This window comes from Carcharhinus amblyrhynchos, unplaced genomic scaffold, assembly GCF_965287045.1.
Source record: "Carcharhinus amblyrhynchos unplaced genomic scaffold, sCarAmb.v2.hapA chromosome_193, whole genome shotgun sequence".
NCBI classification, from domain to species: Eukaryota; Metazoa; Chordata; class Chondrichthyes; order Carcharhiniformes; family Carcharhinidae; genus Carcharhinus; species Carcharhinus amblyrhynchos.
Genome location: NW_027649933.1, coordinates 129,661 through 152,788, shown reverse-complemented (window position 1 = coordinate 152,788; position 23,128 = coordinate 129,661). Strand labels below are relative to the sequence as shown.

Here is a 23,128-nt window from a genome sequence, read left to right as displayed (position 1 = left end):
CGCTTACATCACAATTTTCATTTTATTTTTACATCGCAACAGAAACGTAATCGACATTGAACGAAGCTTTGAATTGCGTGGCCGATCTCCCAAGCCTGCCACTATCCTGGGATCTTCCTCTGCGTGTGATTGGAGTTGGGGTTGGGGCGGGCCGCACCCCAGGCAGGGGAGGGGTCTGCTGGATGGGGGAAGTCAGTGAAACAGTGTAAAGGCTGTCCCCGCCCTTTGCACAGACACGCTGTCCCCAGGCCGCGGTCATTGTCCACGGTCGCAGAGTCTCTTTTCTCTTGTGGTTGCTCACTGTTCCTCCCAGCGGGTCCTCCCTCGCGGGCTCGCCCCAGTACGAGTTACTGAGGGGTGGTGAGGGTGCCGGTGGGCGGTGGGGTGGGAGGTGGGGGAAAGCCCAGGGGTCTCAGCCCACCCGCCCTCCCACCAGGTCCTCAAGCTTATTGACTGGTGTTCTGACTGTCTGTCCAGGTGGCTGGGTGTGTGAGCCCCCCTTGGTCGCACAGCTCGCTGATGGACGCCCCCTCCAGCCCCTGCCAGCCCCCCTGGAGACAGAACTCGAAGCTCAGGGGAGCCGGCGCCAGCCCAAAGCCCCCGATGTCGAAGCAGGCCAGGCGCCCCTTGCAGAGGGGGCAGCGGTGAGGCTCCTGCTCGCCCGCCCCCGCCGCCCCCACCCCGCCGGGCTCGGCCGCCCCCGAGGGGGGCGCCATGAAGAGCTGCTTGCAGAGGGCGCACTCCAGCGCCCGCTCGCCCTCGTGCTCGGGCTGGTGGGCCACCAGCTCCGCCCAGGTGCCGAAGCCCCTCTTGCACATCCCGCACTCGAAGAGCGGGCGCGGGGAGGGGGGCACGGGCTGGGGGGCCGGGGCGAGGTGGAGGGCCTCTGCCCCGGCCGGGGGGGGCAGCAGCCCCGGGGCGGAGGCGGGGTCCGCCGGCGGGGCGGGGGGGGCGGGGGCCGGGTCCCGGGCGTGGACGTTGCGGTGCTTGCTGAGCCCGCCCGAGGTGTGGAAGCGGCGCTGGCACACGCCGCACTCGAAGGCGGGCTCGCCCGCGTGGGCGCGCTCGTGGGCCCGGAGCCGGGCGGCGCTGGGGCAGCGCTGGGGGCACAGCCGGCACTGGTAGGAGGTGGCGGGGTCGCGGGGGACGTGCGTCAGGCGGTGCTTGGCCAGCACGCTGGCGGTGTAGAAACCCTTGGGGCACAGCTGGCACCGGAAGGGCTTCTCCCCCGAGTGGGTGCGGCCGTGGACCCCCAGCTCGCTGGAGGTGTAGTAGCGCTTGGGGCACAGCTGGCAGGCGAAGGGTTTGATGCCGGTGTGGGTGCGCTGGTGCTTGGCCAGGTCACTGGAGCGGTAGAAGGCCTTGGGGCAGGTGGCGCAGTGGAAGGGGCGCTCCCCCGTGTGGGTGCGCCCGTGGATGCGCAGCTCGCTGGACGTGTAGAAACGCTTCTCGCAGACCGGGCATCCGTGGGGCCTCTCGCCGGTGTGGAAACGCCCGTGGATCTTCAGCTCGCTGCCCGTGTAGAAGCGCTTCTCGCAGACCGGGCATCCGTGGGGCTTCTCGCCGGTGTGGGTCCGCTGGTGCTTGACCAGGTCGCCCGATCGGTAGAAGGCACGGCCGCAGGTGGAGCAGCGGAAAGGCCGCACGCCGCTGTGAGTCTGCTGGTGCCGGCGCAGGTCCCCCGAGGTGTAGAAGCTCTTGCCGCACTGCGGGCAGCCGAAGGGGCGCTCGCCGCTGTGGAAACGGCGGTGCCGCGTCAGGTTGCTGGAGGAGTGGAAGCGCTTGGCGCACAGCGGGCACTGGAAGGGCTTCTCGCCGGTGTGGATGCGCTGGTGCTCCAGCAGGTGACCCAGGCGCCCAAACCGCTTGCCGCAGGAGGGGCAGGCGTGCGGCCTCTCGCCCGTGTGCCACTGCTGGTGGACGCGGAGCTCGCTGGAGGTGTAGAACCGCTTGGGGCACAGCTGGCAGGGGAAGGGGCGCCGGCCCGTGTGGAAGCGCTGGTGGGCACTCAGCTCCGGGTAGCTGGGGTAGCAGCGGCCGCAGACGGCGCACTCGAAGGGCCGGTGGGTGGCGTGCCGAGGGCGGTGCAGCGCCAGGTGGCTGAGGGTGGCAAAGGTCTTGCCGCAGGTGAAGCACTCGAAGGGGCGCTCGCCCGTGTGAGTGCGCAAGTGGCGCTGCAGGTGGGAGGGGCAGGCGAAGCCCTTCCCGCACTCGGGGCAGGGGAAACGGTTTGGGCGAGACTGGCGCGACGGGCAGGGGGGGCCGGGGTCCTGCCCGCTCTCCGGCACTCCCAGCGGGGGATCGAGGGTACGCTGGGCTGTCAGCCCCTCCCCAGGGGGAGTCTGAGCCAGGGGACCACCAGCGGGGGGAATCTCCTCTTCCTCGGTTTTGGGAGTCACGGTACCGTGCGGAGGGACGCCCGCCCCCTCTCCCTCGCCTTCCCCATCCCCTGCCCCTCCTCCATCTCCCTCCTGCTCAATCTTGGGGGTGCCCAGAGGCTGAAGGGCCCCCTCCCTCTCTTCTTGTTCCTCAATCTTAGGGGTCCTCAGGGGTTCCGGAAAGGCCCCCTCATCCTCCTCGCCCTCCCCCTCTATGTCCTCAGCCATGGGAATCTTGGGTAGAGTTTCAGGGGCTCCTCGGGGACATTCCTTCACCGCACCCTCGGGCAGCTCTGGGATACAGGAGTCACCTCCCACCTCCTCCTCCTCTTCTTCCTCTCCGCCACCCTCCTCCTCCTCCTCCTCTTCCTCAATTTCAGGGGTCTCCAGGGGAAGGGAGGAGCTCCTGGAAGGTGATGAGGGTCCCATAGGTGCCATAGCTGTGAAGAGAGAAAGAGACAGAGAGAAAACGGGCATATTAGAGGGGGAATACTGGGATGAGAGTTGGCAGGATTTGTACACTCACTACATCTCCCTTCCCACTTGAATAACCCACCCCTCTCTCCCCTCCCCTCCTCTCCCCTCTCCTTCCTCCTCCTCCTCTCCTCGCTTCCCCCTTCCTCTCTCCTCCCTCTCTTCTGTCCCCTCCTCTTCGCTGCCCCCTCCACCCTCGCCTCCTCTCTCTCCTCCCCTCCCTTCCTCTTCTCTTTCCTGCCCCTTTCCCCTCCTCCTCCCCCCCCCCCCACCCCCCTCACCTTCTCCTCCCCTCTCCTGTAAACTCACCAGTTAATGTCTCGGTTTCCATGTGTGGATTGGGGTGGGAGAGGGTCTAATCTCTCTCTCTCTCTCTCTCCGGGATCCTGAGGGCAGTGGTGAGGGTTGTGGCGGGGGTTGGGGGTTGGGGGGGTGGGGGTGGGGGGGCGGGGTGGACGAGGGTTTCTGCGGTCCCCGTTCCAGGTTCCCTCAGCTCTGTGTCGCTGTGACTCTCTCTCTTTCTCTTCCTCAATCCTGTTGGATGCACAGTGAGCTGCAGTGCGATACAGCAGGGCTCAGGCAGTCTATGGCTCACCCGCTCGCTCTCCCTCTCTTGACTCCTTAATGATCTCTTGCTGTTTTTCTGAGATCACAGCAGGGACAAACAGACAATTCTGCAGTGTTCTCTTCTCTGTCTCTCTCTTTCTTTCCTCTGCGTCTCTCTCTCTCTCTCTCTGCTTTCTGATGTTGTCGTCTGTCTGTCTCTCTTTAGTCTTTCTTTCTCTCTCAGATCATCAACCCGTTCCTGGCCTCTCTCTCTCTCTCTCTCTCTCACTCTGCCTCCACACCAATCCTGCAGAGGGAGAAATCTTTTGACCAGGGCTCAAATCATTCTCTCCCCCTCTCTCTCTCTCTCTCTTTCTCTCGCTCTCTCGCTCCTACCGTTGGAAGGGGAGAAGGAGAGAGGCGGAGAGGAGGGTGGGTTGGCTGTCCGGGCTGGCCTCAGGGGGCAGAGGGCCGCTTCCCATTCGGAGTGGTCTCACACACTGCGAGAGAGAGAGAGAGAGTCTTCCTGCCAAGGGCCCATCCCCCCGCCACTGACTCCCTTCCCCCACCACCACCCCCACCCACCACCACCACCACCACCCCCCCCTCCGCCTCCCACCACCGCCAGCAGCAGCAGCAGAAGCAGCACCCCACCCCCACACTCTCTTTCTCTCTCGCTCCCTCACTCTCGTTCGCTCTCTCTTGGCTCCATTAGCAGGGCCTGAAGTCAATGGGGAGACTGTCACCGCTCACAGCATTCTGGGAGGCTACTGAGGGGACGGGGAAAGAGAGAGAGAGAGAGAGGGGCAGGGACAGAGAGAAAAGTGACCGAGACACACACACACACACATATACGCAATCACACACACACACACATTCATTCACACATGCACATGCAATCTCACACACACACACACACGTGTGCGCACACAAACACACACACTCGAAAACTCACATGCCTCACTGACACACTCACTCGCACACTCACACCAACACGAACACACACAGTAACACTCACACACACACACACTCAAATTCACACAGGCACGTACAAACACTCACATTCGCTCTCACACATATTCACACACAACCATACTTGTGTACACACACATGCACTCTTACCCTCCACACACACACTCACACGCACACACACATAACGACACGCTCTCACACACTCACGCATACTCGCACGCACTCATACACGCAAGCTCACATACTCACACACGCACGCACTCATGCATACTCGCACACACAAGCACACACACTCTCTCACACTCGCGCGTACTCGCACACACACACACGCACTCATACACGCAAGCATACATGCACATACACACGCACACACTCACGCATACTTGCACACACAAGCATACACTCATACGTGCCCATACTCACACATGCACACACTCGTGCATACTTGCACACACATGCACAAACTCGTACACGCACACACTCTCACACATGCACACATACATATACACACACACACACTCACTGAGAGAAAGAGAGAGACAATGTGACACATATACAGTGACACAGACTATGTTGATAGAGGTTATTGCGCGATACAATCCAGTACAAACAGTCCTCAGAGAACTCCCTTTTTCATTGTCACGTGGTAATATCAGAATGGGGGCTGGAGTAGCCTGCTCTGCCATTCGGTGAGATTGCAGCTAATCCTTTCCCCCGAGACAAATTTCTTCCACGACCCCTCGAATCTCACAGTATCTAAAAATCCATGTCAATGAACCCTGACGTTGGGAATTGCAAAGCACCAGAATCCTCTGAATGAAAAAGCTTCTCCAGGTCTCTGTCCATAATGGATGTACCTCTCACCCTGTGAGTCCACCCAAACTCCAGCTCCGGACCCGAAAGTGGGGAGGGGGCAGACCTTCTCAATATCAACCCTGTCAAACCTGCTGAGAATTTCTACGAGATTGCCTCATTCTCCTCAACCCCGGAGCGTACTGGCTAGCTTTATGCACACTCACGGGGAGATCCCCTTCCAGCCAATGTTCTAGTCGCTCCGCAAGCCACGTGTGTGACAGTAAAGTGGACAGACCCTCTCCACTTGCCTGGATGGGTGCAGCTCCAACAACACTCAAGAAACTTGACACTATTCAGAACAAAACAGCCCCACTTGATTGTTACCCCTTCCACAAACATTCACTCCCTCCACCACAGTGGTAGCCGTGTGTACCGTCTACAAGATGCACTGCAGCAACTCACCAAGGTTCCTCAGGCAGCATCTTCCAAGCTTACCACCACTGTCATCTAGAAGGAAAGAGCAGCAGATACCTGGGAACACCGGCACCTGGAGATTCCCCTCCAAGTCCCTCACCATCCTGACTGGGAAATATATCACCGTTCCTTCACTGGGTCAAAATCCTGGAACTCCCTCCCTAACAGCACTGTGGGTGTACCTACACCACAGGGACTGCAGTGGATCGAGGCAGCAGCTCACCACCACCTTCTCAAGGGGTAATTAGGGATGGGTAATAAATGCCCTAGCCAGCAATGCCCATACATCTTATAATTAAACTTTAAAAATGTTTCTATGATTTTCCAGAATAACATTCACGTGTGTACACTCTCCCCTCCGCTCCACACGTCCTCCCAAGATCCTTCCCTTCAGTTTGCACAGAAGAATCCAATATTCCTGCTCTCTTAAACAATGACTTGAAACATTACCTCTGTCCTACTCATCACACAAGCTGCCTGACTAGTTCACAGATATCTCCCTGAGGGAGAGGGACTGAGACAACAGTCAGTGTAGAGATAGCCCACTGAGAGACACCAGTCAGTGTACAGATATCTCCCTGAGAGAGAGGGACTGAGAGACACCAGTCAGTGTACAGATATCTCCCTGAGAGAGAGGGACTGAGAGACACCAGTCAGTGTACAGATATCTCCCCGAGAGAGAGGGACTGAGAGACACCAGTCAGTGTACAGATATCTCCCTGAGAGAGAGGGACTGAGAGACACCAGTCAGTGTACAGATATCTCCCTGAGAGAGAGGGACTGAGAGACACCAGTCAGTGTACAGATATCTCCCTGAGAGAGAGGGACTGAGAGACACCAGTCAGTGTACAGATATCACCCTGAGAGAGAGGGACTGAGAGACACCAGTCAGTGTACAGATATCTCCCTGAGAGAGAGGGACTGAGAGACACCAGTCAGTGTACAGATATTTCCCTGAGAGAGAGGGACTGAGAGACACCAGTCAATGTACAGATATCTCCCTGAGAGAGAGAGGGAGTGAGAGACACCAGTCAGTGTACAGATATCTCCCTGAGAGAGAGGGACTGAGAGACACCAGTCAGTGTACAGATACCTCCCCGAGAGAGAGGGACTGAGAGACACCTGTCAGTGTACAGATATCTCCCTGAGAGAGAGGGACTGAGAGACACCAGTCAGTGTACAGATATCTCCCTGCGAGAGAGGGACTGAGAGACACCAGTCAGTGTACAGATATTTCCCTGAGAGAGAGGGACTGAGAGACACCAGTCAATGTACAGATATCTCCCTGAGACAGAGGGACTGAGAGACACCAGTCAGTGTGCAGATATCTCCCTGAGAGAGAGGGAGTGAGAGACACCGGTCAGTGTACAGATATCTCCCTGAGAGAGAGAGGGAGTGAGAGACACCAGTCAGTGTGCAGATATCTCCCTGAGAGAGAGAGGGAGTGAGAGACACCAGTCAGTGTACAGATATCTCCCTGAGAGAGAGAGCGAGTGAGAGACACCAGTCAGTGTGCAGATATCTCCCTGAGAGAGGGAGGGAGTGAGAGACACCAGTCAGTGTGCAGATATCTCCCTGAGAGAGAGGGACTGAGAGACACCAGTCAGTGTACAGATATCTCCCTGAGACAGAGGGACTGAGAGACACCAGTCAGTGTACAGATATCTCCCTGAGAGAGAGGGACTGAGCAGTCAGTGTATAGATGTCTCCGAGAGAAAGAAATCACAGAATTGTTATGCAGCAGACAGAGACCATTTGCCCCATTGTGGCTCTCTGAATGAGCATCATGACCTAGTGCCATTTCCCTGTTTTTCCCCGCACTCCTGCACATTGTTTCTATTCAAATAATTATCTAATACCCTCTTGAGTACCTCTGTTGAACCTGCCTCTACTTCCAGCCAGTGCGTTCCAGGTCCCAACCACTCACCATGTGAAAAATCTTTCTCACATCCCGTTTGCTTGTTTTGGAAATCACTTTAAATCTGTGCCCTCTCGTTCATGATCCTTCTACGAGTGAGAACAGTTTCTCCTTATCTACTCTGCCCCTGCTTCCTCATAGTTTTAACAACTCTGTCGAATCTCCTCTCAGCCTTTTCTCCATAGGAACATAGAAAATAGGTGCAGGCGGAGGCCATTCAGCCCCTCGAGCCTGCGCCATCATTCAATATGATCATGGCTGATCACGCACTTTCAGTATCCCCCTCCTGCTTTCTCTCCACGCCACAGGGGCCATGTCCAGCTCCCTCTTGAACATATCTAATGAACTGGCTCCAACAGTTTTCTGTGGTAAAGAATTCCACAAGTTTCTCTGAGTGAAGAAGTTCTTTCTTATCTCAGCCCTGAATGGCTTTACCCCTTATTCTCAGACTATGACCCCTAATTCTGGACTTCCCCAACATCAGGAACATTCTTTCCCCATCTATCCTGTCCAGTCCCATCAGGATTTTATATGTTTCGATGAGATCCTCTCTCATTCTTCTAAATTCCAGTGAGTACAAGCCCAGTTGATCCAGTTTCTCTTTATATGTCAATCCTGCCGTTCCAGGAATCAATCTGGTGAACCTTTGCTGGACTTCCTTAATAACAAGAATGTCCTTTTTCATTAGGAGACCAAAACTGTACACAATACTCGAGGTGTGGCCTCACCAAAGCCCTGTATAACTGCAGCAAGACATCCCTACTCCTATACTCAAATTCTCTTGCTATGAAGGCCAGTATGCTTTTAGCTTTCCCGACCAACTGCATTTCCCGCATGCTAACCTTCAGCGACTGTTCCACCACGACACCCAGGTCACGTCCCCTTTTCCTAAACTGTCACCATTGAGATAACAATTTTCCTTTCTGTTTTTGCCTAAAAAGTGGATCACATTTATCCACATTATATTGCATTTGCCAAGTATTTACCCACAGGCTGTCCAAGTCACATTGCAGCCTCTTAGCATCCTCCTCACAGCACGCACTGCCACCCAGCTTAGTGTGGTCTGAAAATTTGGAGATATTGAATTCAATTCTTTCATCCAAATCATTAATGTATATTGTGAATAGCTGGGGTCCCAGCACTGAGCCCTGCGGTACCCCCACTAGTCGCTGCCTGCCACTCTGAAAAGGACCCCACTCTCTGCTTTCTGTCTGCTAACCAGTTGTCTACCCACGTCACATCACTGAATCGAACGACAGTGGCAAGCATTTAAAGAACGAATAGGCAAACTCCAGAAGTTGTTTATTCCTGTTTGGCACAAGAATTGGAAGGGAATTGCGGCCAAGGGAGACTTGCAAGGGAAAAAGGGATCAAGCAGTTGATCTGTCTCTATTCCCTGACTATAAATGTAACACTTTCTGTCGGGAAAAAGATACAAATGTCTGAGGAAATATACCGACTGGCTCAAGAGCAGCTTCTTCCCTGCTGCCATCAGACTTTTGAATAGACCTACCTCGCATTAAATCGATCTTTCTCTACACCCTGGCCGTGAGTGTAATACAACATTCTGCACGCTCTCATTTTCTTCCCTATGAACGGTATGCTTTGCATGCAAGAAACAATACTTTTCACTGCATACTAATACATGTGACAATAATAAATCAAATCAAATCAAAATTAGAGATAGCACCAGGTTCAAGGAAGAAACATACAAACTGACAAGGAGAAGTAACAGGCCTGAGGGTTGGGAGCAGTTTAAAATTCAGCGAAGGAAGACCTCAGGATTAATTAAGAAGGGAAAAAAAGAGAGTATGGAAGTAAGCTGGCAGGGAACATAAAAACTGTGTCTAAATGTTTCTATAAGATATACAAAGCCAAAAAGATTGACATAAACAAATACGTCAGAAATATTGCAGTCAGAAACAGAATTCATAATGGGGAATAAGTAAATGGCTGAGGAATTAAATTTGTACTTTGTTTCACTCTTCACAAAGACATGAATAATGTACCAGAAGTGTTGAAACATGTTTTAGTGAGGAGCTGAAGGAAATCAGCATTAGTGGAGTATTAGTTTTGGGGAAATTGATGGGATATATCTCCAGGTTCTGATAATCTTCATCCCATAGTACTTCAGGAAATGGCCCTGGAAATAGTAGATCCGTTGGTGGTTATTTTCCAAAATTCTTTGGACTCTAGACTAGTTCCTATAAAGTGGAGGATAGACAATGTAAGCCCACTATTCAAAAACAGAGGTAAAGAGAAAACAGGGGAAGTATAGATCAGTGACTAAGCCAGTTAGGATTATATTCACTGGAGACTAGAAGAGTGAGAGGGGATCTTAGAGAAACTTCTAAAATTCGAGCAGGGTTAGACTGGGTAGATTCAGAAAGAATGTTGGGGGAGTCCAGAACTAGGGGTCATAGTTTGAGGATAAGGGGGTAAAGCTTTTTGAACTGAGGTGAGGAGAAATTTCTTCACCCAGAGGGCGGTGAATGTGTGGAATTCACTACCATAGAAAGTAATTGAGGCCAAAACATCTGATTTCAAGAATAAAGTAGACATAGTTCTTGGAGATAAAGGGATCAAGGGGTATGGGGGGAAGGTGGGATCAGGATGTTAAATTCCATGATCAGCCAAGATCAAAATGAATGGCGGAGCAGGCTCAAAGCCTATTCCTACTTTTTAATGTTTCCATGTTTAACACATTACCCCCAATACCATGAGCTTTAATTTTGCTCATGAATCTCTTGTGTGGGACCTTGTCAAGAGTCTTTAGAAAGCCCAGATACACAATATCTACTGGTTTGCTCTTGTCCACCCTACTGGCCACATCCTCAGAAGATTTGTCAAATACAGTTTCCCTTCAGTGAATCCTTGCTGACTTGGACTGACCCTGTCACCGCTTTCCAAATGCTCAGTTATTACACGCATAATATTTGACTCCAGTATTTTCCCCACCATCGATGTCAGGCTGACCGCTCTATAATTCCCCGTTTTCTCTCTCTCTTTTTAAAAAAATGTGGGTTCATTACCTAGCCTCCAATTCATTGGAACTTTTCCAGAGTCTATAGAGTGCTGGAAAATGATCACCAATGTGTCCATTATTTCTTGGGCCACTTCCTTGAATGCTGTGGGATGCAGAGCACCCGGCCCTGAGGACTTATCAGGTTTTAATCCCAGCAACTTCCCCAGTACAATCTCCTGACTAATTTCCACTCCTCCTTCATGCTAAACCCTCTGTCCCTTATTATTTCTGAAAGGTTATTTGTGTCCAAGGAGAATAGTCCCAACCTCTCCAATCTATCCGCGTAACGAAAGCTTCTCATCCCTGAAATCATTCTTGTAAAGCTCTTCTGTACTCTCTGCAATGTACTCACATCCTTCCAATAGTATGGCGCCTAGAACTGTGCATAGTACTGCAGCTGAGGTCTAACTAGTGTCTTGTATTCGATGCCCCTATTAATAAAGCCCACAATATTACATGCTTTATTAACTACTCTCTCTACACCATCAGTGATCTATACACAGATACACCCAGCTCCCTCTGCTTAAACTCCCTTTAAGAGTTTTACTCCTTGTTTTATATTGTCTCCCCATGCTCTTCCTATCAATATGTATCACTTTACATTTCTCTGTATTGAACTTTATCTGTCACCTACGTGCCCACTCCACCAACTTGTCTAAGCCCTCTTGAAGTCATAGAACCCTACAGTGCAGAAAGAGGCCCTTCGGCCCATCGAGTCTGCACTGAGCACAATCCCACCCAGGCCCTACCCCCATATCCCTCCATATTATACCCACTAATCCCTCTAACCTACACATCCCTGGACACTAAGGGGCAATTTCTTAGCATGGCCAATCAACCTAACCCGCACATCTTTGGACTGTGGGAGGAAACCCACACAGACATGAGGAGAATGTGCAAACTCCACACAGATAGTGACCCGAAGTCAGGAATCGAACCCAGGATCCTGGAGCTGTGAAGCAGAAGTGCTAACCACTGTGCTACCCACACAGTTTACAACGCTCCCAAGTTCTGTGTCATCCACAAACTTTGAGATTGCCCGCTGCACATCAGGATCTGGATCATTGATATATGTCAGGAAAAACAAGGGTGCAAATACCAACCCCTGGGGAACATCACTAAATCTTCCTCCAGTTTGAAAACGATCCATTGACCGTTACTCTCTAATTCCTATTATTCAGCTATTTTTGTATCCATGTTGCTACTGTCCCTTTTATCCCATGAGCTATAACTTTTCTCACAAGTCTGTTGTGTGGCCCTGCGTTGAATGCCTTCTGAAAGTCCATGTACACCACATCAATAGCGTTACCCTCATCGACCCTCTCTGTTACCTCCTCAAAAAAACTCCAGCAAGTTAGTTAAACACAATTTCTCCTTTAGAAATCCATGCTGGCTCTTCCTAATCTATCCACATTTTTCCATGACTATTAATTCTAACCTGAATAATTGCTTCTGGAAACTGGTCCACCAATAATGTTAAACTGACTGGCCTGTAATAGTCTCGGTTATCTTTACAGCCTCATTTGAATAAGAAACACAACAGCAGCGTGGTGGCACAGTGGTTAGCACTGCTGCCTTCCAGCGCCAGGAACCTGGGTTCAATTCCAGCCTCGGGTCACTGTCTGTGTGAAGTTTGCACATTCTCCCCGTGCCTGCGTGCGTTTCCTCCCACACTCCAAAGATGGGTGAGTTAGGTTGATTGGCCATGCTAAGTTGACCCGAGTGTTAGGGGTAAATATGTGGGGTTATGGGGACAGGGCCTGGGTGGGATTGTGGTCAGCGCAGGCTCAATGGGCCAAATGGCCTCCTTCTACACAGTGGGGATTCTATGAGACACAAATGGTTAAAATGTGAGGTTGTCCAGACTCAGAGAGAAAAATATATTTCTACAGATTGCTGAACAGCGTGTATACATTCAAGGCAGTGAAATCAGGAGTAAAATGAGGAAACAGTTTTGAAGAACAACAGATGGGAGGAGTTCCTAATCCGATTCAGACTGCAATAATTAAACATCAATGATTGGAGATCTGAGATTGACAGATTTCTGATAGCCAAGACCTGACTGATTATACAGCAAGAGGAGGAGGCCATTCAGCCCCTCTCAATCCTGTTACACAGGAACAGGAGGAGGCCATTCAGCCCCTCTCAATCCTGTTACACAGGAACAGGAGAAGGCCATTCAGCCCACCCCTCAATCCTGTTACACAGGTACAGGAGGAGGCAATTCAGCCCCTCTCGATCCTGTTACACAGGAACAGGAGGAGGCCATTCAGCCCCTCTCAATCCTGTTACACAGGAACAGGAGGAGGCCATTCAGCCCCTCTCGATCCTGTTACACAGGAACAGGAGGAGGCCATTCAGCCCCTCTCGATCCTGTTACACAGGAACAGGAGGAGGCCATTCAGCCCCTCTCGATCCTGTTACACAGGAACAGGAGGAGGCCATTCAGCCCACCCCTCAATCCTGTTACACAGGAACAGGAGGAGGCCATTCAGCCCCTCTCGATCCTGTTACACAGGAACAGGAGGAGGCCATTCAGCCCACCCCTCAATCCTGTTACACAGGAACAGGAGGAGGCCATTCAGCCCCTCTCGATCCTGTTACACAGGAACAGGAGGAGGCCATTCAGCCCCTCTCGATCCTGTTACACAGCATCAGGAGGAGGCCATTCAGCCCACCCCTCAATCCTGTTACACAGGAACAGGAGGAGGCCATTCAGCCCCTCTTGATCCTGTTACACAGGAACAGGAGGAGGCCATTCAGCCCACCCCTCAATCCTGTTACACAGGAACAGGAGGAGGCCATTCAGCCCCTCCACAGCCTGTTACACAGGAACAGGAGGAGGCCATTCAGCCCCTCTCAATCCTGTTACACAGGAACAGGAGGAGGCCATTCAGCCCCTCTCAATCCTGTTACACAGGAACAGGAGAAGGCCATTCAGCCCCTCTCGATCCTGTTACACAGGAACAGGAGGAGGCCATTCAGCCCCTCTCGATCCTGTTACACAGGAACAGGAGGAGGCCATTCAGCCCCTCTCAATCCTGTTACACAGGAACAGGAGGAGGTCATTCAGCCCCTCCACAGCCTGTTACACAGGAACAGGAGGAGGCCATTCAGCCCACCCCTCAATCCTGTTACACAGCAAGAGGAGGAAGCCATTCAGCCCCTCTCGATCCTGTTACACAGGAAGAGGAGGCGGCCATTCAGCCCCTCTCAATCCTGCTACACAGGAACTGGAGGAGGCCATTCAGCCCCTCTCGATCCTGTTACACAGCATCAGGAGGAGGCCATTCAGCCCCTCTCAATCCTGCTACACAGGAACAGGAGGAGGCCATTCAGCCCCTCTCGATCCTGTTACACAGCATCAGGAGGAGGCCATTCAGCCCCTCTCAATCCTGCTACACAGGAACAGGAGGAGGCCATTCAGCCCCTCCACAGCCTGTTACACGGGAACAGGAGGAGGCGTATTCAGTCTTTTCCAATTCCAACCACTTGTGCACCCCCAGATTCCGTCACCCCACCATTCGCGGCCGTGCTTTCAGCTGCCTAGAGCCCTAAGCTCAAGGATGACCCATCATTAACCTCTCCAGCTCTCTCTCTCTCTCTGCTACTTTAAGAAGCTCCTGAAAATCTCTCTCTTTGACTGAGCTTTTGGTGCCTGTCTCTAATATCTTCTGATGTGGAGATGCCAGTGTTGGACTGGGGTAAACACAGCAAGGAGTCTCTCAACCTTCCACACACCTGACGAAGGAACACCGTTTCAGAAAACTTGTGGGATTACTATCAAATAAACTGGTTGGACTTAAACCCGGTGTTGTGAGACTTCTTACTCTAATATGTTCTCACATGGCTCAGTTTGAAAACACTCCTGTGAGGTTTAGGTGCTAGAGAAATGGAGCATATTGTTGGTGAAGTATATGTGTAGTGAATAAAGTATATTTGACCAAATAATTTGAACATGGATTTCCCACTTTCTGCCTCAGTGTCTCTCTCTCTCTCTCTGTCTCTCCCCCCCCCAACCCTTCCTGTGTGTGCCTCTTCCGCTCTGTCTCTATTTTTCTCTCTCTCGCTATCTCAGCCTCTGTCTGTCTATCTGTCTCTCACTCTCTCCCTCTGTTTCACTCTCCTTGTGTGTGTGTCTCTCTCTCTCTTTCTGTGTGTCTCTCTCTGAGTCTTGCTCTCCTTGTGTGTGTGTGTCTCTCTCTGTGTCTCTCTCTCTCTCTCTCTCGCTCTGTCTGTCTCTCTCTCTTTCTGTCTCTCTGTCTGTCTCTGCCTCTCTCACTTTCTATGTCTCTCTCTCTATTTCTCTCTGTCTCTGCCTCTCTCTCTGTCTGTGTGACTCTCTCTGTCTCTGCCCCTCTGTCTGTCTGTCTGTTTCTCTGTCTCTGCCCCTCTCTCTCTGTCTCTCCCCCTCCCCCCGCTCAGTATTTTAGCTGCTCTCAGTCTGGTTTCCTGTTTCCACAATGCTCGGGGCCTCTCACTCTGACCCCGTGAGCTCTCTCCGCAGATGCTGCCTGACCTGCTGAGATTTTCCAGAACTTTCTGTTTGGCTTGCATTGCGTGGTGAAGGTGGGGGATGGGAAAGAAACAGAGAGAGAGAGAGAGAGAGAGGGACACAGAAAGAGACAGAGAAAACCAGAATGAAAGAGACACACACACATAAACACATACACAGATAGTGAGAAAGATAGAGACAGAAGGAGGGAAAGTGAGAGAGAGAGAAAGAGACAGATAGAGAGGAGAAAGAAAGACAGAGAGAGAGAGAGCAAGAGAGAGAGAGAGTTAAACTGAGAGAAAGCAAGATACAGAGAAAGAGAGTGAGGGAAACAGAGTGATAGACAGAGACTGAAGTAGAGAGAGAGACAGAGAGGGTGACAGAGAGAAAGAGAGGCACAGGATAGACAGTGAGACAGAGAGGGAGACAGACAAACAGCAAGAGACACAGAGTGATAGGCAGAGAAAGAGTGAGTGAGAGAGTCAAATGGGGCGATTTTGCCATCCCACTGCACTGGTATTTTAATAAGAGGTCTGACAACACAGCAAAGGGACTTTAACCTGGTGTTGTGAGACTTCTTACTTTGTTTACCCCAGTCCAACGCCGGCATCTCCACATCCTGGTATTTTAGCAGAGTGGTGGGCGATGTGAGGGATTCGGGCACAAGTTCTCACTGCGATAGTATCCGTCAGTGCTGGATTTCCGACAGGGAAAGTATTTAAATCAACATTTTAATATCAGTTAACTGTTATTAGTGGACCCGGGTCTCCAGGCCCGATAACATCTCTCTCCCTCCCCCCTCACCTTCACCAGGAGTATTTCACTCCAGCAGGGCCCAGACTAGCTCCCCACTTTTGGAGCACTGCGGTGAGGGGGTGGGGGTGTATTTGGGGCACCCCTGGGGGGGGGTTGGATGGTGGGTGGGATACCCCCTGGGCGTGGGTTCCTTGGCAATGTCAGCCTGTGCCCCAGCACTGCCCAAGGGTCAAAGTGCCAATGCCCAGAGGGCAATGTCCATCAGGCAATGGGCAGTGGCAAGAGGGGTGGGGCCTATGGGGAAGGGGGGGGGGGTAGCGGGTGATCGGTAGGGAAGGGGGTTCCAGCTGCCAATCTGTATTGGGACGGCGGAGGGGGGGAGGGCAGTGATTGGGGGCGGGCTGGAAAGGGGGGGGTTAGCTGAGGGGTGGGGGAGTGGGGCGGTCAGCCTGCTAGGGGAGAGTTCGGAACTGCGGTGGGGGGGGGTTATTATAACTGGAGAATCGGTTGAGGGGGGGGTTGGTGGGCCTGGTGACCATGGTAGGTGGGGGGGGGAGTATGGCTCGACGCTGGTCTGCAGGTGGTCAGGGGGCCAACGTTCGGGCTGTGGGGGAGCAGAGGGGTGGCGTTGCGGGAGTCGTGGGGCTGGCCAGCGTTCAGGAGGCTGATAACAGGGGCCAGTGCGCATACACCGATCTCAGCGCTGACCATTCGGCGTGTGCGCAGTGGCCCACTCAGCACGCTGGGTTCGGCCTCTCCAGCGGGAACAGGCCCCCCCCCCCCCGTCCGAGCTTTTAACAATACTCGCGCTGGTGACCTCTGCAGTGCACAGGATGCAGGAAACTCTTCTCTGAACTCCCAGTGAAAAAAAAAATCGTGAATTACTCCGGTTTTCCCATGAATATTTTTGGGAGGATTCTGGCCAAAGTGTGAGACAGACAGAGGCAGCGAGAGAGAGAGAGAGTGTGTGTGTGATGGACTGTGAGACAATGAGAGACAAAGACAAAGAGAGTGCAAGACTGAGAGTGATAGATAGAGAGAGGCACAGAGAGAGAGAGACGGAGAGTGAGCGACAAGAGAGACACAGAGAGAAAGGAGAGAATGACTGAGTGTGAGACAGAGATGGAACGGAATAGATAGACAGTCAGACAGACAAACAGAGCGAGGGACATACAGACGGACAGAGAGACCACACAACTCCACATTCCTGCCAACCCTGATAACCTCTCACCCCCTTGTTAATCAAAAATCTATCCAGCTCTGCCTTAAAAATATTCCATGACCCTGCTTCCGCTGCCTTTTGGGGAAGAGAGTTCCAGAGACGCCCCACCCTCTGAGACAAAACATTTCTCCTCCATCTCCGTCTTAAATGAGTGACCCCCCTTTATTTTTAAACAGTGACCCCTGGTTCGAGATTCTCCGTAAAAAGTCTGACAACACCAGGTTTTAGTCCAACCTATTTATTTGATAATATACTCACAAGCTTTCGGGGTTAGTCCCTTCGTCAGGTGTTGTCAGACTTTTTACTGTGTTTACGCCAGTCCAACGCCGGCATACCCACATCGAGATTCTCCCACAGGAGGAAACATCCTCTCCACATCCACCCTGTCAATACCCCTCAGGGGCTTACCATCTCTGAATCCCTCACTAAAAACATGCTGAGGGTTACCATGGACCTCACTTCCCTGACCCCCCAAAGCCTGTCCACACTGTACAAGTGTGGTGGAATATTCGTCACTTGCCTGGATGGGACAACATGCAAGAAGCTCAGCACCACACAGGACAAAACTGCCCACTTGATTGCTACCCCTTCCACAGATTTCACTCCCTCCACCATCTAAAAGATGCTTTGTAGCAACTCACTCAGGTTCCTGAGGCAGCACCTATCAAACCCACGACCACTTCCATCTAGCAGCAGATACCTGGGGACACCGGCACCTGGAGGTTCCTCTCCAAGTCTCTCACCATCTTGACTGGGAAATATATCGTCATTTCTTCAATGTCACTGAGTGAAAATCCTGGAACTCCCTCCCTGACAGCACTGTGGGTGTACCTACACCTCAGGGACTGCAGCAACCCAAGAAGGCAGCAGCTCACCACCACCTTCTCAAGGGCCAGTTAGGGATGGGGCTTATCCCAGACAGCAAGGCCCACATCACCTGACAAGTTAAAAGCAGCGTTTCAATCAATTTGCCGCGTACTCTTCGAATCTCCAGCGGGTACAACCCGAGCTTGTTGAACCTTTGCCCGTAAGACCACTCAATCCATTCAGGTTTTAGTTCAATCTACCTTCTCGGAACTTCTTCCAGTGCATTAAGATCCTTCCCTCGATAAGGAGATCAGTACGGTACATGGTACTCCACAACGCAGAATATCTTCACTTCCTTTCTTTTCTCCAGCCCATCCTGATTCCCTTTGGACCTGGAAGATGAACGTCTCCATCATTGAATCTCCCCTATCGATCGGGGACTTCCTTTCACCGTTGTCCCCACTCTGCCCTTGCTCACGCCTCGGACATTTTCCAGTCCCGTCGATAGGCAACTGGCCTGAGCTATTCACACTGTCTCCCTCACTCCACGCAACCTTCCCGATTTGCAAATAGTTTCTGGAATTTTCTCTCTCTGTTTCCCATGACATTCCGCTCTCAGTCATAAAATCATAGAATCCCTACAGTGTAGAAGGAGCCATTCAGCCCATCTCTACAACCTTACCCAGCACATATCCTCATAGCCCCCATGTATTTACTCTGCCAGTCCAGCTGGCACTGAGGGGCAATTTTAGCATGGCCAATCAACCTAACCAGCGCACCTTTGGACTGTGGGAGGAAGCCGGAGCACCCGGAGGAAACCCACGTAGATATGGGGAGAATGTCTTGGGCAACTTTCATATCATTGCTGCCCCCTGTCTCACTCTCACAACCTGGAGTTCCAGTTCCGTAGGATACACTCAGCGACGTTCAAGAGGGGAGATCGGGGATCTCAGGTCACTGCTTACAGAGATAGAGTTGTAGGGGCTGGAGGAGGTTACAGAGATAGGGAGGGTTGCCAGGGCTGTAGAAGATTACGGAGATAAGGGAGGTTGTAGAGACTGGAGGAAGAGAGAAGGAGGGTTGTAAGAGCAGATTAAAGAGATAGGGAGGATTGTAGGGATTTGTGGAGGTTACAGAGATAGGGAGGACTGTAAGGGCCTGAGGGGGATTCAGAGATAGGGAATATTTTAGGGCCTGGGGGAAGTCACAGAGATAGGGAAGGCTGTCAGACGCTGGAGGAGGTTACAAAGATAGGGAGGACTGTAGAGATTGGAGGAGGTTGCAGAGGTAGGCAGGACTGTAGGAGGTTATAGAGATAGGGATGGTTGTAGGAGCTGGAGGAGGTTACAGAGATAGGGAAGGTTGTAGGGGCTGGAGGAGGTTACAGAGATAGGGAAGGTTGTAGGGGCTGGAGGAGGTTACAGAGATTGGAAGGGTTGTAGGGGCTGAAGGAGGTTACAGAGATAGGGAAGGTTGTAGGGGCTGGAGGAGGTTACAGAGATTGGAAGGGTTGTAGGGGCTGGAGGAGGTTACAGAGATAGGGAAGGTTGTTGGGGCTGGAGGAGGTTACAGAGATAGGGAGGGTTGTAGGGGCTGGAGGAGGTTACAGAGATAGGGAAGGTTGTAGGGGCTGGAGGAGGTTACAGAGATAGGGAGGGTTGTAGGGGCTGGAGGAGGTTACAGAGATAGGGAAGGTTGTAGGGGCTGGAGGAGGTTACAGAGATAGGGAGGGTTGTAGGGGCTGGAGGAGGTTACAGAGATAGGGAAGGTTGTAGGGGCTGGAGGAGGTTACAGAGATAGGGAAGGTTGTAGGGGCTGGAGGAGGTTACAGAGATTGGAAGGGTTGTAGGGGCTGAAGGAGGTTACAGAGATAGGGAAGGTTGTAGGGGCTGGAGGAGGTTACAGAGATTGGAAGGGTTGTAGGGGCTGGAGGAGGTTACAGAGATAGGGAAGGTTGTTGGGGCTGGAGGAGGTTACAGAGATAGGGAGGGTTGTAGGGGCTGGAGGAGGTTACAGAGATAGGGAAGGTTGTAGGGGCTGGAGGAGGTTACAGAGATAGGGAGGGTTGTAGGGGCTGGAGGAGGTTACAGAGATAGGGAAGGTTGTAGGGGCTGGAGGAGGTTACAGAGATAGGGAAGGTTGTAGGGGCTGGAGGAGGTTACAGAGATAGGGAAGGTTGTAGGGGCTGGAGGAGGTTACAGAGATTGGAAGGGTTGTAGGGGCTGAAGGAGGTTACAGAGATAGGGAAGGTTGTAGGGGCTGGAGGAGGTTACAGAGATTGGAAGGGTTGTAGGGGCTGGAGGAGGTTACAGAGATAGGGAAGGTTGTAGGGGCTGGAGGAGGTTACAGAGATAGGGAGGGTTGTAGGGGCTGGAGGAGGTTACAGAGATAGGGAAGGTTGTAGGGGCTGGAGGAGGTTACAGAGATAGGGAGGGTTGTAGGGGCTGGAGGAGGTTACAGAGATTGGAAGGGTTGTAGGGGCTGAAGGAGGTTACAGAGATAGGGAAGGTTGTAGGGGCTGGAGGAGGTTACAGAGATTGGAAGGGTTGTAGGGGCTGAAGGAGGTTACAGAGATAGGGAGGGTTGTAGGGGCTGGAGGAGGTTACAGAGATAGGGAGGGTTGTGGGGCTGGAGATTACAGAGATAGGGAGGGTGGTAGGTGCTGGAGGAGGTTACAGAGCTAGGGAGTGTTGTAGGGATGTTGATTGATTTAAAAATCTGTATTTTGATCACTGTGTTTAATTTCTCTCATCCTCTCTCACTACCCACTGTGCTCGGTATGCTGCTATCGATCCTGAGCTCCTGCCTTTGTGAAAACAAATTTAGAAGGATATGAAAGGCCAAAAGCCAAGCAGAAAGTTCTGGAAAATCTCAGCAGGTCAGGCAGCATCTGCGGAGAGAGCTCAAGGGGTCAGAGTGAGAGGCCCCGAGCATTGTGGAAACAGGAAACCAGACTGAGAGCAGCTAAAATACCGAGCGGGGGGAGGGGGAGAGACAGAGACCGAGAGAGACACACAGATAGAGAGAGAGAGAAAGACACAGACACAGAGAGAGAGGCAGAGACAGAGAGAGAGAGATGTATAGACAGAGAGAGAGACAGAGAGAGAGAGAGAGGCAGAGAGAGACACACACACATATACGGAAAGAGGCAGAGACAGAGAGAGAGGCAGAGACACGGAGAGAGAGAGACACACACAGAGACAGAGGCAGAGAGAGAGGCAGAGACAGAGAGAGAGACACACAGACAGAGAAAGAGGCAGAGATAGAGAGAGAGAGGGGGAGTGATAGACAGAGAGACACAGAGAGAGACAGAGATACAGAGAGTGACAGAGGCACAGAGACAGAGAGCAAAACAGAAAGAGGCAGAGACTGAGGGAGACAGAGAGAGAGAGAGAGAGACACTGATAAGGGAGGGAGAGGGAGAGACACCGACAGAGAGAGGAAGAGAGGCACCGACGGAGAGAGACAGAGACACACACTGACAGAAAAAGAGATACCCTGACAGAGAGAGAGAAAGTGAGAGACACCAACAGAGAGAGAGAGACATTAACACAGAGAGTGAGAGAGAGACATCAGCAGGGAGTGTTACAGTGAGAGAGACAAAGAGAGACAGAAATTGAGAGAATGAGACGGAGAGAGAGGTACAGTGAGAGAGGGAGATAAAGAGACAGAAAGGAAGAAAGAGAGAGACAGGGAAGGAGGGAGCGAGAGAGAGGGAGAGAGACAGAGAGGAAGAGACTGAGAGAGAAAGAGAGACAGGAAGAGACAAAGAGGGAGGGAGAGAGAGAAAGAGAGCGAGTGTGTGAGCCAGATAGAGACAAAATACAAGAGAGAATGAGTGAGAGACAGAGTTAGAGAGAAATTGAGAAAGATAGACAGGGACAGACTGAGAGCTGTACGGAGAGAGAGAGAAAGAGATGAGGGAGAAACAGAGAGAGAAAGAGATACAGAGAGAGATAGACAGAGTGAGACAGAGAGAGATACACAGACAGAGAGAGAAACAGAAAGAGACAGAGAGAAATAGAGAGACAATGTGCGACAGAGGTACAGAGACAACAGAGAAAGGTATAGTGGGCAGAGTGTGAGAGAGTATGCATGAGAGTTAGAGAGGAAGAGAGATATAGGGAGACAGAGCGAGAGTCAGACAGACACAGTGAGAAACACAGGCAGAGAGAGATGCAGAGAAGAGATAGAATCATGGAATCCCTACAGTGCACAAGGAGGACATTGGGCCCATTTAGCCTGCACCAACAATAATCCCACCCAGGTCCTATTTGATCTCCTGATATTAAGGGACAATTTAGCATGGCCAGTCTATTTTGGAGTGTGGGAGGAAACAGAGCACCCAAAGGAAATCCACACAGACACAGAGAGAATGTGCAAACAGACAGTTATCCAAGGCCGGAATTAAACTGGGGTCCCTGCTGCTGTGAGGCAGCAGTGCTAACCACTGTGCCACCATGCTGCCCACAGATAGAGACAGAGGGATAGACAGAGCGAGATGGACAGAGAGAGAGAGAGAGAAAGCCAGAAAGAGAAGTGCAGTATAGGGAGATACAGTTAAGCAGAAAGGGACATAAAGAGACTGGACGTGAGAGAGGGACAGATTGAGATCGATAAAAGAGAGACAGAAAGATAGAGAAAAAGTGAGATAAAGACAAATAGTCATTCACGCACTCTCACTCTGCCTCCCTCTGTGTCTACCTGTTTTACTTCTTTCTCAAACTCACTGTCAGTCCCTGGTTCTGTGTATCCCGTTCTCCTCTCAGTTTCTGTGTTTGTCTCTGGATCCCCTCCCTCTCTCTCTCTCTCTCTGTCACACACAGCTTCTCCCAATCTCACTTACCCTGGCTTAACGGCTGTTTCGCTCTCCTCACTGGCTGCCTGCCCTCAGTCTCCTGAAACACAACCCTGTTATTCCGTCGTTTCTGGCTCATTCTGTGACCTCTCGTTCCCTCACCTTTCCCACCATCCCTCTCTCGCCAGCACATTCCTGTTGTGTTTGCTGAATCTCAGTGTTTGCACTTTTCCAACCCCCCACCCCATCCTGTATTTCAGGACTGACTCAGGGAAAAAAATCTATCGGACAGCGGTCGTTCACTCTTAGCAATCTTGTTCCCTGTTCTTCACACACTTCCCCTTAATCTCCTCACACTTTACACACATCTACCCAAAAGTTGATGTTTGTAGACATTTCCCAACTCCTGCCCTTTAATACAAACTCTGTGATTCACAGATCTATTCATGTATATCCCTGTTCCCAACC

The 23,128-nt window shown here is 51.9% G+C and overlaps 1 protein-coding gene across 1 annotated transcript; it reads right to left on the bottom strand.

Annotated features, from left to right (window-relative positions):
* Window positions 1-446: 446 nt before the first annotated feature.
* LOC145338832 (uncharacterized) lies at window positions 447-22,794 on the bottom strand. The gene is made up of 3 exons (XM_080183243.1): window positions 22,709-22,794; window positions 18,123-18,254; window positions 447-2,818 (listed from the first exon to the last, which is right to left on the bottom strand). Exons 2-3 carry the CDS (start codon window positions 18,184-18,186, stop codon window positions 447-449), a joined length of 2,436 nt encoding a protein of 811 aa, XP_080039369.1. The 5' UTR covers window positions 18,187-18,254; window positions 22,709-22,794.
* Window positions 22,795-23,128: the final 334 nt, after the last annotated feature.

What these genes read in the sequence shown, in the direction of transcription:
- LOC145338832 (XM_080183243.1), bottom strand. Translation starts at nt 18,186, where the DNA reads ATGTACCGTACTGATCTCCTTATCGAGGGAAGGATCTTAATGCACTGG. An exon ending in CTGGAAGAAGTTCCGAGAAG is followed by an intron (nt 2,819 to 18,122) that starts GTAGATTGAACT and finishes CTCTCTTCACAG; the next exon opens with CTATGGCACCTATGGGACCC.